The sequence below is a fragment of the Lampris incognitus genome, chromosome 2 (assembly GCF_029633865.1).
Source record: "Lampris incognitus isolate fLamInc1 chromosome 2, fLamInc1.hap2, whole genome shotgun sequence".
NCBI classification, from domain to species: domain Eukaryota; kingdom Metazoa; phylum Chordata; class Actinopteri; order Lampriformes; family Lampridae; genus Lampris; species Lampris incognitus.
Window position 1 is genome coordinate 142446070 of NC_079212.1, and position 18563 is coordinate 142464632.

General features: G+C 43.8%; 2 protein-coding genes across 3 annotated transcripts in view; one reads left to right on the plus strand and one right to left on the minus strand.

The window, feature by feature from the left end:
• Window positions 1-4503, plus strand: part of eya2 (EYA transcriptional coactivator and phosphatase 2) — a 43355-nt gene extending 38852 nt beyond the window's left edge. Inside the window, exons 14-15 of one of the 2 annotated variants that reach the window (XM_056272943.1) lie at window positions 992-1092; window positions 1853-4503. In XM_056272943.1, the coding sequence (XP_056128918.1) occupies window positions 992-1092; window positions 1853-1933 (182 nt within the window). In that variant the 3' untranslated portion in view covers window positions 1934-4503. Of the gene's footprint in view, window positions 1-991; window positions 1093-1852 lie in introns of those variants that run through there. The other variant, XM_056272944.1, reaches the window with a different exon arrangement.
• Window positions 4504-5907: 1404 nt separating this feature from the next.
• tgm5l (transglutaminase 5, like) lies at window positions 5908-15917 on the minus strand. Its single transcript, XM_056301865.1, has 14 exons — window positions 15902-15917; window positions 15531-15713; window positions 14264-14497; window positions 13000-13118; window positions 12683-12811; window positions 11517-11694; window positions 11033-11168; window positions 10193-10296; window positions 9753-9992; window positions 9323-9385; window positions 8969-9178; window positions 8093-8250; window positions 7350-7486; window positions 5908-6175 (listed from the first exon to the last, which is right to left on the minus strand). The coding sequence occupies exons 1-14, from the start codon at window positions 15915-15917 to the stop codon at window positions 6022-6024; spliced, it is 2061 nt and encodes a 686-aa protein (XP_056157840.1). The 3' UTR covers window positions 5908-6021.
• Window positions 15918-18563: the final 2646 nt, after the last annotated feature.

The window sequence follows — 18563 nt, forward strand, 5'->3', positions numbered from 1 at the left end:
TTTGTGGAGGAGGTTGAGCGATGTGGTGGTGTTTCAGTAAGACACACAGGGATGAGGTAATGCATCTGTAGGTGTGGCCGTGTACCTCGTCTGTGTGCCACGCGTCGTTGCATCGGATTTTGCGGGGAATCTGACCCCTATGTGTGAATGAGAGGGAGGACAGTGGAATGGTCAGGATGCAAGGAGTTGAGGTGACGAAGGCTGAATGAATTTAGATACTTGGGGGCAACTGTCCAAAGTAACGGGGAGTGCAGAAGAGGGGTGAAGAAGAGAGTGCAGGCAGGGTGGAGTGGGTGGAGAAGAGTGTCAGGAGTGATTTGTGACAGAAGGGTACCAGCAAGAGTTAAAGGGAAGGTTTACAAGACGGTTGTGAGACCAACTATGTTGTATGGTTTGGAGACAGTGGCACTGATGAAAAGACAGGAGGTGGAGCTGGAGGTGGCAGAGATGAAGATGATAAGATTTTCATTGGCAGTGATGAAGAAGGACAGGATTAGGAACGAGTATATTAGAGGGACAGCTCAGGGTGGACAGTTTGGAGACAAAGCAAGAGAGGCAAGATTGAGATGGCTTGGACATGTGTGGAGGAGAGATGCTGGGTATACTGGGAGAAGGATGCTGAATATGGAGCTGCCAGGGAAGAGGAGAAGAGGAAGGCCAAAGAGGAGGTGTATGGATGTGGTGAGGGAGGACATGCAGGTGGCTGGTGTGACAGAGGAAGATGCAGAGGACAGGAAGAGATGGAAATGGATGATCCACTGTGGCAGCCGAAAGTAGTAGTAGTAGTAGTAGTGGTAGTAGTGGTAGTAGTGGTAGTAGTAGTGGTAGTAGTAGATTCCAGTGTAGAAAACGATGATTCTGTGAGAAAGGCAAATCTTTCAGAAATGTGCTCTTCTTCAGCTTCCTTGTTTTTCCTGTCTTAAACATTGCAAGGTATTTATCTCAAGGAAGCAGTTCGTCGTGTAACCTGGTGTTTCCTTCCTTTCTGAAGGGAAGGAGAGCTGTTTCGAGCGAGTCTCGCAGAGGTTTGGCCGGAGAGCGGTGTACGTGGTGATAGGAGATGGAGTGGAGGAGGAGACCGTGGCCAAGAAGGTAAAACTCATTTCACCTACCTGAAAGAAAAAAAAAATGGATCTCACCTCAGCTTATCAGTGTAATCTTACCACACACTCACATTTTGGAGCTTCTGCTTTTTAAAGTAGATGGAAATAGAAGTGGTGGCGTACTGTTCGGTAGACACACCCCATGTACTGTTTCAAACACAACATCAACAGCTGCAAAGCTTTCTTAACCAAACGTGTCTCGTCTGGATCATGCTTTTTATACTTTTCTATTCTGTTGCGTACCAACACGGGGATCGGTGGTTCAAATCCCCGTTTTACCTCCGGCTTGGTCGCGTGTGCCTACAGACACAATTGGCCATGTCTGCGGATGGGAAAACGGATGTGGGTATGTGTCCTGGTCGCTGCACTAGCGCCTCCTGTGGTTGGCCTGGGAGCCTGTTCGGGGGGAGGGGGCTGGGGGGGATAGCATGATCCTCCCTCGTGTTACGTCCCCCTGGTGAAACTCCTCACTGTCAGGTGAAAAGAAGCGGCTGGCGACTCCACATGGCTCGGCGGAGGCATGTGGTAGTCTGCAGCCCTCCCCGGATCAGCAGAGGGGGTGGAGCAGAGACTGGAACAGCTCGGAAGTGTAGGGTAATTGGCCAAGTACAACTGGGGAGACCCCCCCCCCCAAAAAAAAACCCCACACATTATCTGTGTCGATTTGATTGCAATTCGCCGCAGACAAGACAGTGCGACTGTTTCATATCAAAACCATTTTGTCGTTTTTTTCTTCTTCTCTGTTTTAGAAGAACATGCCCTTCTGGAGGGTGTCGTGTCGGGCTGATCTGGAGGCCCTGAGCCATGCACTGGAACTGGATTACCTCTAGAGGGCACAGTAACATCCTGTAGTTAGACCAAGCTAGGGTATCTGTCATTGGTTGACATGACAGCTCATTTGCATATGGAGTCAGGGGTCACGTTTGGGGGTTTTAGGGTATTGACCGAGGAAAGAAGATGGACGCTGAGTAGAGGACAGTCAGACTATCCCATCTCGTGTCAGTCTCCTATAAGACCAGCAGTGAGGGACTATAGGGAAGACAGAAAACAGTACAGCCACGAACTGTCTCATCCACCTCTGCCCCTTGACTCCATCACGGAGCAACTATGAAATGCTGGTGCTGCACCCTGATCTGCGGTCAGTTTGGCTTTTTCCCCAACATCTTCCAGTCTCTAGGGGAGGACAACTGACCTTCAGTAAGCACCCAGAAGACGCCTTCATCCTAGCACCAAAATTATACTCACAATATTCAACGCAAAACTGAGAACAAAGGACCAAAGTTTCATATCTGATCCCAGGGAACTGCTTTTATTACTGGAATATTCTTTTTTTCATTTGATGATTTTTTTTTAATTAACCCACAAAGACTCTATGAGACACGACCTACTTTTGTACAAAAAAATAACAAATGTTGCACTGAGAACAAACTCTTACAGACTCACAACAGACAGACTCACATTGTCTGGCCAGATGAAAAGCCCGGTTTGTTTCCTAGACTGTTCTGTTGCGTCTTTTTCCATTTGACATCTAACCAGTTTAACTAAATGAATTCCAGACTTATCGACCAACTCCGCTGTAAAGAGAGAATTAGAAAGCACATAGATTAGTCACAAGGTTGTTTGAGATAGATCTTGGCCTCACTACATGGTAGAATCACTTTACTCATATATATATATATATCTCCAACCATCCATCCATTATCCAAACTGCTTACCCTGCTCTCAGGGTCACGGGGATGCTGGAGCCTATCCCAGCAGTGATTGGGTGGCAGGCGGGGCGACACCCTGGACAGGCCGCCAGGCCATCACAGGGCCGACACACACACATTCACACCCACTGATCAGCGAAAACCTTAAAACCACCTGCCTAATATTGTGTAGGTCCCCCTCGTGCCGCCAAATCAGCTCTGACCCGTCGAGGCATGGACTCCACAAGACCTCTGAAGGTGTCCTCTGGTATCTGCCACCAAGACGTTAGCAGCAGATCCTTTAAGTCCCGTAAGTTGCAAGGTGGTGCCTCCATGGATGGGACTTGTTTTTCCAGCACATCCCACAGATGCTCGATCAGATTGAGATCTGGGGAATTTGGAGGCCAAAGCAACACCTTGAACTCTTTGTCATGTTCCTCAAACCATTCCCGAACAATTGTTTGCAGTGTACTAGGACGCATTATCCTGCTGAAAGAGGCCACTGCCATCAGGCAATACCCTTACCATGAAGGGGTGTACCTGGTCTGCAACAGTGTTTAGGTAGGTGGTAGGTGTCCAAGTAACATCCACATGAATGGCAGGACCCAAGGTTTCCCCAGCAGAACATTGCCCAGAGCATCACACTGCCTCCAACGGCTTGCCTTCTTCCCATAGTGCATCCTGGTGCCAACACTTCCCCAGGTAAATGACGCACATGCACCCGGCCATCCACATGATGTAAAAAGAAATGTGATTCGTCAGACCAGGCCACCTTCCATTGCTCCATCGTCCAGTTCTGATGGTCACATGCTCATTGTAGGTGCTTTCTGTGGTGAGTGGGTCATCATGGATGCACTCTGACCTGTCCGCAGCTACACAGCCCCATACGCAGCAAGCTGTGATGCACGTTGTGTCCTGATACCTGTCTATCATAGCCAGCATTGACTTGTTCAGCAATTTGAGCTGCAGTAGCTCTTCTGTGGTATGGGACCAGACGGGCTTGCCTTCACTCCCCATACACATCAATGAGCCTTGGGTGTCCATGACTCTGTCGCTGGTTCACTGGTTGTCTTTCCTTGGACCACTTTTGGTAGGTGCTGACCACTGCGTACCGGGAACACCCCACAAGACCTGCCATTTTGGAGATGTTCTGACCCAGTCGTGTAGCCATCACAATTTGGCCCTTGTCAAAGTCCCATTTCCCTTGAAGAACGTGACTGTTCACTTGCTGCCTAATATAGCCACCCCTCGATAGGCTGATCAGTCTATGTAGGCTAGATACATAGTATCTAACAACGTGTCCCGAATAGTCTAACTCTACTTTTGAAATGTAAGCTATTTATTGATCAATGAAATTCTACAAAAGGTATAAATCATACATGTTTTCAGAGTTAACATATTAAATAGCCCGATGAGACCCAGTATGCCCACGTAAGAATCTTTTGATTTCAAAATAAAATAAAATAAAAAGGTCTTGAATGTGCTGTATCATAGGCGAGTGCTTGAATCCTTCTGTTTAGTTCGGGGTTGTATATGTTGTCACGTTTTAACTCTCCTGTATTTTGTATTTTTCCTGTCTGAATAACCTCTGTGTAATATAGATGAGCTGGTTTGGTTGTGCATGTGCCTATTACACTGCCTGGCTACAATGTGTATATAATGCTTTATTGGTTTGTTGCGATGGACAGGTATAATAGAATAATAAAGATAAGTTAATTGCATTCCGTGACCCTAGTTTTGTTTTATTTCACATCTTTATTGTCTGTCAGTGGATGAATGGCTGGAAAGTGACTGAAAAATGTTTCTGTCTCATAATCTGAGACACAGTCAACAGTCGTAACGCAACGTGAAGCGAAGAGGTGGACGACAGGTTGATGCACCAGTAACAGAGTGTAAGACTTGACGAAGACACATTTATTGACTGAAAAGTGCACACGCACAAAATCACAGCATCAGCTGTGGCAAAAAAAATATAAATACAATACGCTTTGAAATTTCAGAGCAAAACGCAAAATCAATTTAAAATGAACATGAATTGTCAACTCTATAAACAAATATATAAAGCACGAATTATTTTAATCCCCAAGGAAAAGGAGCAGTCACGTATTTCAAGTAGCAAGCAATTGAAATAATTTTCCAGCAGCAATGCTGTGCACAATTAAAAATAAATATTTGAATAAGAGACCTAGCATTCACATTTCATCATTAATTAATGGTTGATCAGTTTCTCAAGCAATGACCTACACGTGACAAACCTGGTGGACAGACTTGGAGGCAACAATGTTCTATACAAAGATGCAGAAAGCGGACGTTAGGTGGAAAAATACTGACATATAGTTAAATAAAGTATACATGAATGAATATCCCTCTGGGGTGGCACAGTGGTTAGCGCAGTCGCCTCACAGCAAGAAGGTCCTGGGTTCGAGCCCCGGGGTAGTCCAACCTTTGGGGTCGTCCCAGGTCCTCCTCTGTGTGGAGTTTGCACGTTTCTTCACCACAACGGTCCGGTACAACGTCCGCATTACTGCTGATGCTGCACGAATCCACCTGTCAACCTCCCGCTCCATCCTCCCCTCACTCGGGAACAAGACCCCGAGATACTTGAACTCCTCCGCTTGAGGCAACAACTCAACCCCAACCCGGAGGGAGCAAGCCACCATTTTCCGGTAGAGAACCATGGCCTCAGACTTGGAGGTGCTGACTCTCATCCCGGCCATTTCACACCCAGCTGCAAACCACCCCAGTGTGCGCTGGAGGTCGCATTTTGATGAAGCCAACAAAACCACATCATCTGCTAAGAGCAGAGACGCAATTCTGAGGTTCCCAAAATGGACACACTCCTCTCCTTGGCTGCGCCTTGAGATCCTGTCCATGAATATCACAAACAGAATCGGAGACAAGGGACAACCTTGGCGGAGTCCGACACCCAGCGAAAACGTGTTTGACTTTGTGCCGAGAATGTGGACACAGCTCTCACTTTGGTTATACAAGGACTGGATGGCTTGCAGCAACTGCCCCAGTACAGATGAAATTCAAGATTACTTTATTTGTCCCAAGTGAAATTTGTCTTTGACATAAAGGCTCCCGCATCAAAATAAATACGTCATAGTGCAGTAACGGACATAATGTATATAAACGGACAGGATGTATATAAATAAGATGGAGCGATGCATAACTTCTGTTGCAAAAAATACATGCGATGAAAGGCAACGAGCCATAGCAGCCCGTCTCTAAAGTGGATTGACGTAGACCATCTTGAAGCCTCTGATAACTGTGTTGCGCTTCGTGAGAGTTAGGCTGGCCTGCAGCATCTTTGTTCCCGTCAACTTGGGGAGGAAGACGACTCGCTGCGCCACCCTGCCACGAGGCCTCAACGAGCTCATCCTGCAAGACAGACAAAAACGGTGGAACAACGAGGCTTTGCAGAGAGATCCGGGTCTTGCAGATGGTGCAGGAAAGTAACAGGTATCACCAGTACAGCATGAAATAGTAGCAGGCTAGGACTTGATACACTGACAGCGAAAACCAACCAACCAATCAATCAATCGATCAGAGTTTAATTCTACAGCACATTTCATATACACCAAAATGCCATGTAATGCCCCTTACATTAGGTTAAAGAACTCATTTTTCACAGCTAGTCCAGCATTAAGTAGTATTTGTATATTAAACACTAGCACTATGACTACTACTAATAATAATTATTATTAATATTATTATTATATTAATAATGTTAATAGTAATTAAGTACAAAAAGTGCATTTCTGTGGTTAGCATTAAGTGCATCAGTAGTGATGGGCAGGATGCTGATCATAGAGAGGTAAACGGTGTTGACTTTCAAATCCTCCAGACCCAGTACGGTTTCCTTTGAGGCAAACCCCATCTGGTAAATAAAACTTGTGGAAAACTACAAGTCTTTTAAAATCCAAACAATTCTCTACAAAAACTGCAGAGCATAAAACATAAACACTCAACCCAAGTCATCTGCAACAAACAGCAAATTAGCTGCAGTGACACCTGTCTGCAGGCTGCTAATTCCTCGAAGGTTAATTGAAGTTAATTAGCGCCACACCACACCTGCCACTGGTAGCAGTTTACACAAACACAACCACACAGTCCTTTTGTAAAAGCTGTCATACTTTACATATTTCCCTTTGAGGACAAACGGTTCCTTAATTGACCTACCTCTCGTTATGTTGCCACATCTGTCTGCCTGTCCCATCTTACTCATATGCTGTTGCTAGGCAACTATTCAAAAACAGACCAACTGACAGACTGGTGATGAAAATGTATTGATTGTCCAATCAAATCAGAGTATTAGATGATGTAATTTGTTACCAGGAGCAGACTGGTTTTCTGAAAATGTTGAATTTTGTTAAAAACCAGGAGGAGAGTTGTTTTATTTCTTTTGCATGGTTTCACATCAAAACCAGTTTTAACACTTTGGGGAACTTTGCATCAGCAAGCTTTCTGTTAAAAAAGTACCGGACTGGAGAACATGACAGTCACTGGATTGGATCTTTACGTACGGAGATGGGGAAACAGCGGTCGTTCTCACCTGAAATGGACTTTGCCCTGGATGAGTCCGGAGCCGGTGACGGTCAGCACGCCGCTCACGTCCTCAGGGAACGGGTTGGTGAAGGACACAAAGGCGCTGTGCTCCTTGTAAGGTACGATCGAGTCCTCATCTGCGATCTACGGAGAAAGGACACAGCCATGATGGTTCATTTTGGAATATGCCCTTGTCATTGCGTTACTCTCATCATGTTACTCTGTTTTGTTTTGGGGTTTTTTTTTTAAAAACTCACAAGAGTTCATCTTTCTCCAACGGCAAACAATTAAAACATGAAGCGTCTGAGCATCTAGCTGCTTCTGCTACACCCAAGCTTGTTTTCCATTATCCATCAACCCATTAAAATATTCGAAAAAACATCCCTAAAAATAACCCTATTGTTGTATTGTAAGGTGTTCAGAATGAAATGTCAGAGATATGGCCTGTGAAAAGTATCATCTATTCCACCTGAAGGGTAGTTTAAAACACGCCAGATGCTTCTGGCTGTCTTCATTTAACATCTGAACCCAAAAGCGACACATGTTGCTCTACAGTTCTGTATGGAGTTCTGCTCCGGTCGTTTCTCCCTCACTGACCACATTTACAAGTACTTTATTTATATGTTGTAAACTTTTGTTTTACAGAAAAACAGAGATTCATCTCCTCACTTTGCTGTGTAGGCCTCTCAGAAAATGCATGGAGGAACCCTATACTGAACCCTGTTGGCGGATATGGGGACAGGCGCTTACCTGGATGCTGAGTTGCGGGCTGGTGATGTTGAACTCCTCTGATGCCAACACTCGCTCCTGGCTGGCCTCGTCCTCCAGGACCACCGCCAGGTTCACCAAGTCGTCTCCCATCAGACCCTCACACACGGCTGCAGGGATCTGATGGTGCAGGGATGTGACTGGAGAATGAGAGAGGGAGAGAGAGAGAGAGAGGGAGAGAGAGAGAGAGAGAGAGAGAGAGAGAGAGAGAGAGAGAGAGAGAGAGAGAGAGAGAGAGAGAGAGAGAGAGAGGAAACGAGGGTTAACGTTGAGTTACACAGTATAACATTCAGTAAAACCTGAAACAATAGTTCTTTTGCCTTCAAGTAATCTAATCTATCTATCTATCTATCTATCTAGCTAGCTAGCTAGCTAGCTAGCTCAAAGGAAAATCAAAACCCGTAGCTGACCTCTTTAGCCTAACACGCAATTTTCGAAATGAAAAAAATAAATCATATTTTTTAGTAGAAAATTAATTAAATTTAGCTACCACATGCATGGGAGCACACACACACACACACACACACACACACACACACACACACACACACACACACACACACACACACACACGTGTGTGTGTGTGTGCTACATTTAATGTTCAGTCCAATATTCTACAACTTGTTCATAATGGTATTTGTTTTTCGACATTATTCCCTACCAACCCTCATTATTCATGTTTAAACCCCCCCCACCACCACCACCACCACCTTTTTAGTGTGTACTGCTGTTTGGTATGGTACGGTCTAATGTTGATCCATGTGAGCCAAGCAGAGACAAATTCCTTCTATGTGGAAAGATGTTTGGCCAATAAATCTGGTTCTGATCCGATCATGTACTGAAAGAAAAGTGAATTACCCTCCAGCGGTGCCAATCTAATGACCTGGTTGGTCTCCCAGAAGGTGTCGGAGGGGCTGTGGTTGTATTCCTTGGCCTGGGCATCGAGATTCTCCTTGATCACCTTGGCAACCGGTTCCCTGTTGGTTACCGTCACCGTGAAGAGGATAGGCTCCCCAGCAACAGGGCTTTTGTCAAGGCTCAGGGAGACGGACACGCCTTGGGACGAGCCTGCATAACAACACAGAGAAAAGCAAGAAAATGAGGAAGAGATGAGGTGTGTGAATGACAATGTAGTCGAAAAATAACCCTCTACACAGCCAAGGATATGAGTTGACAAAGCATGTAAATGTTATCAAAGCCATTGAGTCTTACTTCTACTTAACGTGGAGTCCTCTGACACAACAGAGTTTCTGGATCTGAGTGATGAATTAGGACCTGCAGGATAAAACAAGCTTTATGAAAAGCACTTAAAGGCTGAAAGAACAACAGGGCCAGAGCGAAGGCCTCAAATCATGCCGTGAGATACGTTACGATAGGTAACACAACATAACACAACAAGACATGGCAGGACATCACATTAATTCATTTGTATTTGTAAGTTGCCTTGTGCAGCAGGCAGACTCAAAATAACACAATGAGTTTCATAACTGAGAAAAAACAAAAAACACAACAGAAAAAAGTGACTTTGCAAGCTTCACTAGTGGGTTGATACACACGGATCAGTTTCAACGATGACATCCTCTTTTATCTGAGTAAAGTTTATACAGTCAAGAGTTCGGGGGACAAACAGACTATCTCTTACTTTTGACATATTTGTAGTCTGCAGTGATGTTCTGGGGTCTGGGGAAGCCGACAGCCTTGGTGCAGATGTGAGACCCCACCCTCTCCGAGTCGACACTGTAGCCCACCACCTGACCCTGCCTCATTATGATTGTGTGCACATCGGCATTCACCTCAGCATAGACAAAGGGGATGTCGTAGACCAGGTCTACACATCGATCCCTGATGGCTTTCACCGGGGCCGGGCCGCAGCAGAAGACCCCTGTGAACCAGAAGAACAGGAAAGACGGTGGAGGAGGAAGAGAGAAGGATGATGAAGGAAATGAAGGAAGATTATGGAAAGTGTCAGGTCAGTAGCAGTGGACACAAATGTGTAGGACTTGGTGGATAAAACACACACACACACACACACACACAGACAGACACACAGACAGACACACACACACACACACACACACACACCTCCACTCCTCTCCTGTGGGGTGGGATCCAGAACCTGCCAGCCATCCATCCCGGAACCGAGGTCTTGCCGGGTCATCCAACACTCCACCCAAACATGGAAGTTCCTGTCAAGGAGGAGTAGGAGGAGAAGTAAAAGAAGAAGAAAATCAATTTACCAAATAAAGAAATGCCTTTTTCAACATTTGTTGACTCAATATAAACGTTTAGAAGAGAATCACTTTATTTCTACAGCCAGATGGAACGTCATATGTAGTAGACATAATGAATAATATAAATATATTATACTTAATTATGATTATGTATGCCAATCATACTATTATACTAATACACTAATACTACTATGCTTTATTCTAAAATATTATATTAATATACCATACTTCCAATACTAATAATGACACAGTAATAATGTATAATAACAATATAGTTATAGAACAGGTATATTACTGACTATTAGTTACTCTTAGTTTCTAGTTACTCTATTAATACTATTATATACTATACTACTAAATGATAAAACTGAATTAGATGCTAACTTACTAATATTGTGTGAAAATTAATATGAAAAAAATAGGAAGTCGTAACCATTTGTCATCATCTGTTCTTTATGAGGATCTCTGAAGGATCTCTTTAAGTTTTAAGGGGTTTTAACACATCAGCCTGATGGAAGGGTCTCAAAGTGAAGATTTAAGGAATATTTTGAAAGATCCATTTTTTTATTATAACTTTTCAAAGCAATTGTCAGAATCCACTGTTGCACAGGACTATTTTACAAAAGCCATGATCATAAAATAATGCTTTTTTCTATTGGTCATCACTGTGAATCAGCATGAGCGTACTGACCATATGCTGTCTCTACTGTTGGGCAGTTTCTTCCCCGTCTCGCTGTAAAACTCCTCAATCACCAGGTTTGCATTGCTGTCGTGAGCCGAGTTGAAGTTTGTGACGATGCGGCAGGGAATGCCAAGAACTCTCATGACTAAGAGAATCCAAACAGACAGACGTGTAAATAGACACACACACACACACACACACACACACCTTACACATGCGTCATGGAAGGATATAATTAAATTCGTAAACCTTGCAACTGCGATGACGCAATTTTAACAGTACCCTACATAACCCTAAGCCTAACTGGGAATTTGCCAGTGGATCCGAGAGGTTTGTCGCTAATCATGATGGATTACTGCCACCTGGGGCATTTTTTAAACTCCTAGCAAGATTGCTAGGACAAAGCCACCAAAGGCGAATGTGAGGAAATATCAACACAACAAAGGCTCTCAAAATATCTCGACAATGTCCTCTATGAAAAATAAATCTTCACCTGTGCACATGACGGCAGCAAACACCCAACACTGTCCATATTTAACGGGGCTGAAGCCGGAGCGGGCCCACTGCGTCAGGATGTCCCCGCTCCCCGTCCATGCGGACGGGTGTGTGCCCTGCTTGTAGTCTCCGGACCAGTTCCCTTTCAGCACACCGCGGTCGTCCTCACAGTTGATCTGCAAGGAAAACATGTCCACCATCTTTGTTTTTAGTTCATCTTTCATTTTCCCAAATTATCTCAGAGCCAGCTGTGCATTTTGACCAGATGATCAAGGCTTACACCTTGATTTACAAATGTGTCGTAATAGACTAGACTAGAATAGAATAGAATAGAACAGAATAGAACAGACTAGAATAGAACAGCACAGAATAGAACAGAACAGACTAGAATAGAACAGAACAGAATAGACTAGAATAGAACAGAATAGACTAGAATAGAATAGATTCACTTTAATTTTGCAAAGGGAACTTTGTACTATATGTAGTAGCCAGTTTTACACAGCTAAACCCAATATACTAATGAGTTATACAAATATATTATACTTGTGCTAAATTATACTAATAAATTAAGTTAATATAGTCATACTATGGAGTTTTTATACTAAAGTATAATACTAACATACTATGCTTACATGATGCTTATTATATTATTTTAATATACTATGCTAATACTAACATGATTACACTATAGTGATATACTTTACCGATACTATTATACCATGCTGTTACTGTGAAATTATATGATTTACTAATACTAATGAAAACTCTGAAAAAAGAGATACATAAATACATACACTACATTAAAAAAAAACACAAAGAAGCATTAACACTGTGTTGTTAGCTGTTCTTTGTCACTTAGTAGTCTCAGCCTGGTTATGTAATAGCTGGAGTCATGATAAATGACTTGCCTGCATTTACGAGTCACCGCCACCTGTTTTCTGCCTTTGTATTTTTGTGTCTAGAACATATTGACCCACCTCAAGCCACAACCTGCTTTATTAGGCGGCGTAACCAGCAGAGATTTGTTTTCTGTTACGTCATGGAAAGCAAGGCTACTGCAGTCGAATTTCAAGCCATATATTCAATCGCAGTTTCCCATTTTGGACCTTGAAGTTGCGAAGACTGAGAAGCCAAAACACACCAAAGTCTTTTGATAGCACTCACCATGGCCGACACAACCCTGCTGATGTAGATGGGATTTGATCTGCGGAGGTAGTCTTTCCTCCTGTTCCTCGTGTGCTGAGGGCTGACCTGGAGCAGATTCAGACAGGCCTCCAGGACGCCAGGCTCATACTGGACACCCGGTCAGGGAAGAAGTTGACATTTAATGGTTTTTCATCGAATTTTAGATGTACATTTTATTTTGTGATTTAATTAACCCATTTTAAGGCGTTATAAAATATTCTTGAAAATGGCCATAGGTTGATGGAGGTCTGTTGGGCTTTAGCTCATACAATATGTTTCCTTCCATAGACGCTTACCTGATCAAAAGACCACGGCCTAGACACCAAATTCATCGGCGAGCCCATGTATAACAGTCCAGAGTCACTTCGAACATGTTCCTCCCTCTGGTCCTCAAAAGGCACAAACACGGTATCCTCTGCAATGAAATACTCGTCATTTAGTTCATCTTGAGGTCACAACTGCAGAGATTCAGTTACTTTATATTTCCAAGTTAACAACTAAATGACATCTCATGTGTCTTTTTTTTTTTTAAACAGCCACTGTATATTGTGTTAAACTGTCAATCCAAATTACTCTGAAGCGTACAACCAGGGATCCTTGAAACTATCAAAATCCACAACACCTTACCTAATAACATTAAGGTCATTCAACACAAATGAAAGAAATATAAATACAAATGAATGTTCCATATTAATCTGAATTTTTAAAATCGGCTTCAATGTTTTGATGACTACAGTGATTCTTCAAATACTGCATACTGTATGTTTTTAGGTTTTCTTTTATTCAGTTTGATATGGAGCATTTGCCACGATTAATCCTTACTTCTTAGGTGTGATTAAAAAAAGCAAGTCACACAGTGCATCACTGTGGCGGTGATCGGCACAGAATATGGAAAACTAATACATGACAAAAGGAGCTGTATTAATGCAATCCATCATGCTGAGCATTGTTAGCCACAGAGGACATTAGCAAATACACCTCACAGCCAAGGGAGCAGCTAAAGGGGGTGGCGACAGCGGTGTCTGGGTCCACCCTCTATATATTTACCTGGACATCCCTATTGCTACCCCCTTTTCTTAAAAAGAAGAAGAAAAAAAAACAAGGTGCTGAATTTGTGATAATGGACATTTCATTACTCCATCATAGAGCTTTCTGCAAATGCTGTAACTAATGTACAGTCATGAAAGAGACTGCAAAGATGGCCTCTACACAATATTTTCAACCGTCTATGATTCCAAGCAGGTTTCTTATTCTGTTGTATCCCAATAGTCATTTACACTGATTTACCAAATAATATCTACTCATCCTCTTGATTGTACACCTATATAGGCTACAGGTGTATTGTAATGAATATACTCAACATTTTAAGAACTTAAGAAGAGCCACTACCCAAAAGCCACTGGATGCTCTTTGGCTAACCCAATACAAATTTTTCTACAGGTGCTGCTGTCCTCAGCTTGTCGGCTTGCTTTGATTCATACAAACAAAACAGTGGCTGCAAAGTGACACCTTGTCTACTAGTTGGACCTCAGGCTTTTTTTTGCTCATAGGGTTCCTCACCGGGATACCAGGGGTTGCAGAGCAGGATCATGTTGCCAACCGCAAAGACCCGCTGGCTGCTCTGAGAGAACACATAAAGCAGAAGGCGATAGGTTCCCACTGGGGCGTTGGCCGGCGAGGAGATGAAAATGGAGGGTGACTTGAGGTTGAGGTCCTCCAGTTTAAAGTAAGCTTTCCAACGGGATACAGGTTCGTCTTTGGAGATGGTGACTGGCAATCTCAAATACAGGTGGCCTGAGAGGAGAGAAGAGATGGAAATCAGGATAAAGCACAGATTTTATCTTTTTGATGATTCTCAACATGGGTTTTGACTGCCTGCACACAAAATTATTATTATACATTTACATCTGGGAACAAATTACAGAAAATTTCATACTTAAGAAATATTCAAAAAATTGTTGGATTTACTCAACAATGTCATATCAAGTGATTCCATGCAACTGTATTAAGTAATTTCTAATTCCTTGAACTACAAATAGGTGATTTACCAATATAATATGTCGTCTAGGATTTTGGTTTTGGTTTAAGTAATATCAGGATATGGCTTTAAGCTACTATAGGTCTTTTGCTACGGACCAACATTTCTTGATAAGGTTCCAGTTTGCAGCAGTTTTGAATTCATCATAATGACAATTATGATGTAAAAGAGTTACGCTTTTAACATTTTGGAGGAAAAGTTTACGTTCCATGCAGCAATAATAGTTGTACATTTCTCTGCCTCTTGAGTACTCAAAGTACTTTTCTTATTTATCTTTACATTATACTTATTCAATTCATATAACTATTTGTTTATTTTGTGTCTTTGCACCATTTCAAATCAGAAGTAGTATAGTACCATTTTCTTATCTGTATGCCATGTACTTTCTGGTTGTTTAAGGTTGAAATAAATATTTTGTCATCTATTATTTCAAAGAGGCTCCTAAAATGTGATTCAGAAGTTTTTCTAGCATATCACAATATATGTTATCGTCTAGACAAAGGAAAATAATATCATGACATATTTTAGTTCGTATCATCCACCCCTACCTTGAGCCCATATTAATACATTTATTAGAAATTAACACAGTTGCCTGGAACCACTTTAAATTTCAAAGTAAATCCAACATTTCTCGCTCTTTTTTTTTTTGGAGTGAAGTTCAACTCAAAGCAGAGATGTCATCACATCTCAGAATCATGGTTCTATTTTAAACCTGTATATGTCCTCAGAAGTGTCAAAAAAATCTGCCACTTTTCCATAACATGGTAGAAAATAAGATGAGTACAATACCTAGCATGACTTTCACCATGAGGTTGTCTGTCTTGGGGTTGAAGGGTCTCCCATTGAGGTGCATAATGATTTTGAATGGGGCTCCTCTGCGGACCACCAGGGCTTTGGGGCTGCTGAAACCCTGCGTCCTGTGGTTTTCCTGGTTTTCAGATTGTTGCAGGTTGACATTTTGGATCCTCAGATCTGCAAATATAACACGGAGAAGATGAAAACAGTTATTTTACAGATTAAACAGGCAAATGGTTGGAAATACAAGCAATGCATAGAAACAGTGAGAGATGAAACAGATACAACTCATGTGATAAAGAATAAAACGACAAAATATGAACAAAAAATATCCATTTCTGCCGCCCCAAAAAAACATGTCTAACCTCCCATATGTGCCATCTTTGAATGGTTGAGACAAAGCAATGTAACTCCACTTGCCATCTCTCCCGCTATATATGGTCTTACGCATTGCCTCGCCCACAGGTGCAACATCAAACTGGTTGAACTGGTTGCCCAACACTGATAACGGGCAAAGTAGGAAAACGCCTTGGTATGCTTCATTTGCAAGAGGTGTGTACAACTTTTCACATATCTCAGGCCCACCCAAGAATTAATGGAGAACTGGAAACGGTGAAACTTCTTTGTGTTGGGTTAATGAGTTGTTAATGTTGCATGGGGAAAAATGGGCCTCTAAATAGTGTTTTAATGTTGGGCAGACAAAATTGAAATTATGCTGCTGGCCACCTGTCCAGGGTCATCTCTCTGCACCTGCCCAATGCATCCTGGCATAGGACCCCAATGAGCGAGAGTTGGAATAACTTGGTACAGACAAAGGACGGATGGAATATACTGTTTAAGTGAGACAGCACACATATCTTAAAGTATAAAGATCTTAAACTCAGAAAGAAAGAACCAAAATCTGCCAATTGTTTTGCCATGGTATTGTATCATTTTTGAAAATTTGTTGGTGAGAAACTATTTGTTGTATTAGCCACTCTTGCATCGGTCCCTTTGCGACACTTAAATATGTTTACACGTGTAAAGCGACAAGGTAGAGTTGAACATGGAAAAGGGTCTGCTGCTAACCCCCCACCCCCCGTCCATCTTTAACAGCAGTCATGGCTGAAACAAAGCACCACTATAAAAGAGGCTCAAATCACGTCATACTACTCCTCAGATGGAGAAAACACACAAGGCCATGCATTTTGTTACTCCTCTGGTAACATGCTGAGATCCGCTTCCCGCTTCCGGTGTGGGAAGATGGCTGCACGGATTCGCGTTTGCAACGGCCTCACCCAGTACCGGTGTGGGAAGATGGCGACGCGAACTTGTGCTTGTGGCGGCCTCACCCAGTACCGTCCATGCAGTGTCCACGTCTGCGTCTAAGCATGTGTTTTCGTTTGATGGTTGGTAGAGCTTGGTCTGCTGCGTCCTGTGGGCCATGGTCCTGCCTGGAGCTGCGACCGAGGAGGAATCACCGAGGGCGGTCTGACAGGACACGGAAGCGGGGCAGGCTAAGCTAACTGCTAGCCCACACAGACCGGCAGCTCCGATAATACTGCTGGCAGCGGTCTCGCCTAGCGTTGACAGTGTTTCAATTGTTTGGTGTCACCGTGTGCAGTGTGGGGAGGGGGGCGAAGGAGTCTTGCTGGAGGAGCTGTCGTCGGATCGGCCGGGGGAGCCTGGTCTGCTGTATGCAGTGGGCCCAGGAACCACGGCCCTGCCTGGAGCCTCCCTGGGCGGTCTGACAGGACGCGGAAGCGGGGCAGGCTAAGCTAACTGCTAGCCCACGCAGACCAGCAGCTCCGACAGCCATCCTACGTTTGCTCTCTTCGAAAGTGATTTTTTTAAATATATATGTTGGATATGTGTTTTTGTAGTTTGGCTATTTGTGTTCTTGTAATTTAGATGTGTTTTTGTCTTTGTGTCGCACCGCTGTGGGCTGCGGGAAACGATCGTTTCATGTCATGTGCGCATGCGCACGGAATGAAACGACAAATGAATGTTCCCGATTCCTGAGACGTACACAATGGTGTCTCAGCTCAGCTCACGGGCCGTTGACACGGCGACGTCTCCAACATAAAACGGTGAAGTATTGCTGCGTTTTGGCTGTTCGTTCACACGACAAAGGCGTTTTGGCGACCTGAGAAAACGCAAACTTTGGAAACCGGGTTCCAGCGTGAAACCTTTATGAAAACGCAACTCCAGCGTCGCCGTGTAAACTAGCAAAACCGGTCCCTGTGGGGGGGGGGGGGCTGAGGTGACGTCACGGCTCCACTTCGCACATGCGCGTTACGTTTTCAGTCAACTAGCCACGCGCGAGTCAGGAGACGACGTTAACAATGGCGGATTACCGAGCTGTGTTTGTGCTGTTATCTCTGCCGGGTTTATTAACGCTCCTCCAGCAAAGTGTGCAAACCCCACTTCGTCGCCCGTCAAGACAAAGTTACCTGTTTTCGAGCGTATACCCGCCGTCGTTTGTTCACTCGCCGCTCCGAGAAGAAAGCGTTTGTGCGCAGGCGCGTGTCGTTGTCGGGGTCCGCCGGAAGAGCGCTGTACTACGAAGTTTCACCGCCAACTAGTGGCCTGGCATGCGTACTACAGCGTTTTCAGTCGTTTATTGGGGGGGGTTTGCGGGTCCGTGCGCGTGCGCGTCGTATTCTAAACGATGTCGTTCGAACGCGAAACTTTTTTTAAAACGCAAAGGAAAAAAAACTTTTCCGTTTTTAGTGTAACCGGTTATTTTCTTGCCCGGTGCGGGATTCGATACGGGGTGTACTGCACCACAAGGCGACGTCGCTACTAATAACACACGTTAGCCCCTAGCTAACGGGTCTGACTCTTTAGCCGAGCAGTTAGCGATGTCGCCTTGTGGTGCAGTACGCTCCGTATCGAATCCCGCACCGGGCAAGAAAATAACCGGTTACGTTTATTTATATGTGTTATTTACTGAATCGCCCCTCTGGGATAAATAAAGTCGTCTGAATCTGAATGTCCCCCCCACTCTCTCCCTCTCCCTCACACCTACGCCATCGCAGCCAAGCC

Bases quoted from the DNA above. Each gene is read 5' to 3' on its own strand.
- tgm5l (XM_056301865.1), bottom strand. The intron at 7,487-8,092 runs GTAAGCGCCTGT...CTTTCTCCGTAG, and splicing joins GCCCGCAACTCAGCATCCAG to ATCGCAGATGAGGACTCGAT. The intron at 6,176-7,349 runs GTGAGAACGACC...TCTGTCTTGCAG, and splicing joins CAGGGCAAAGTCCATTTCAG to GATGAGCTCGTTGAGGCCTC.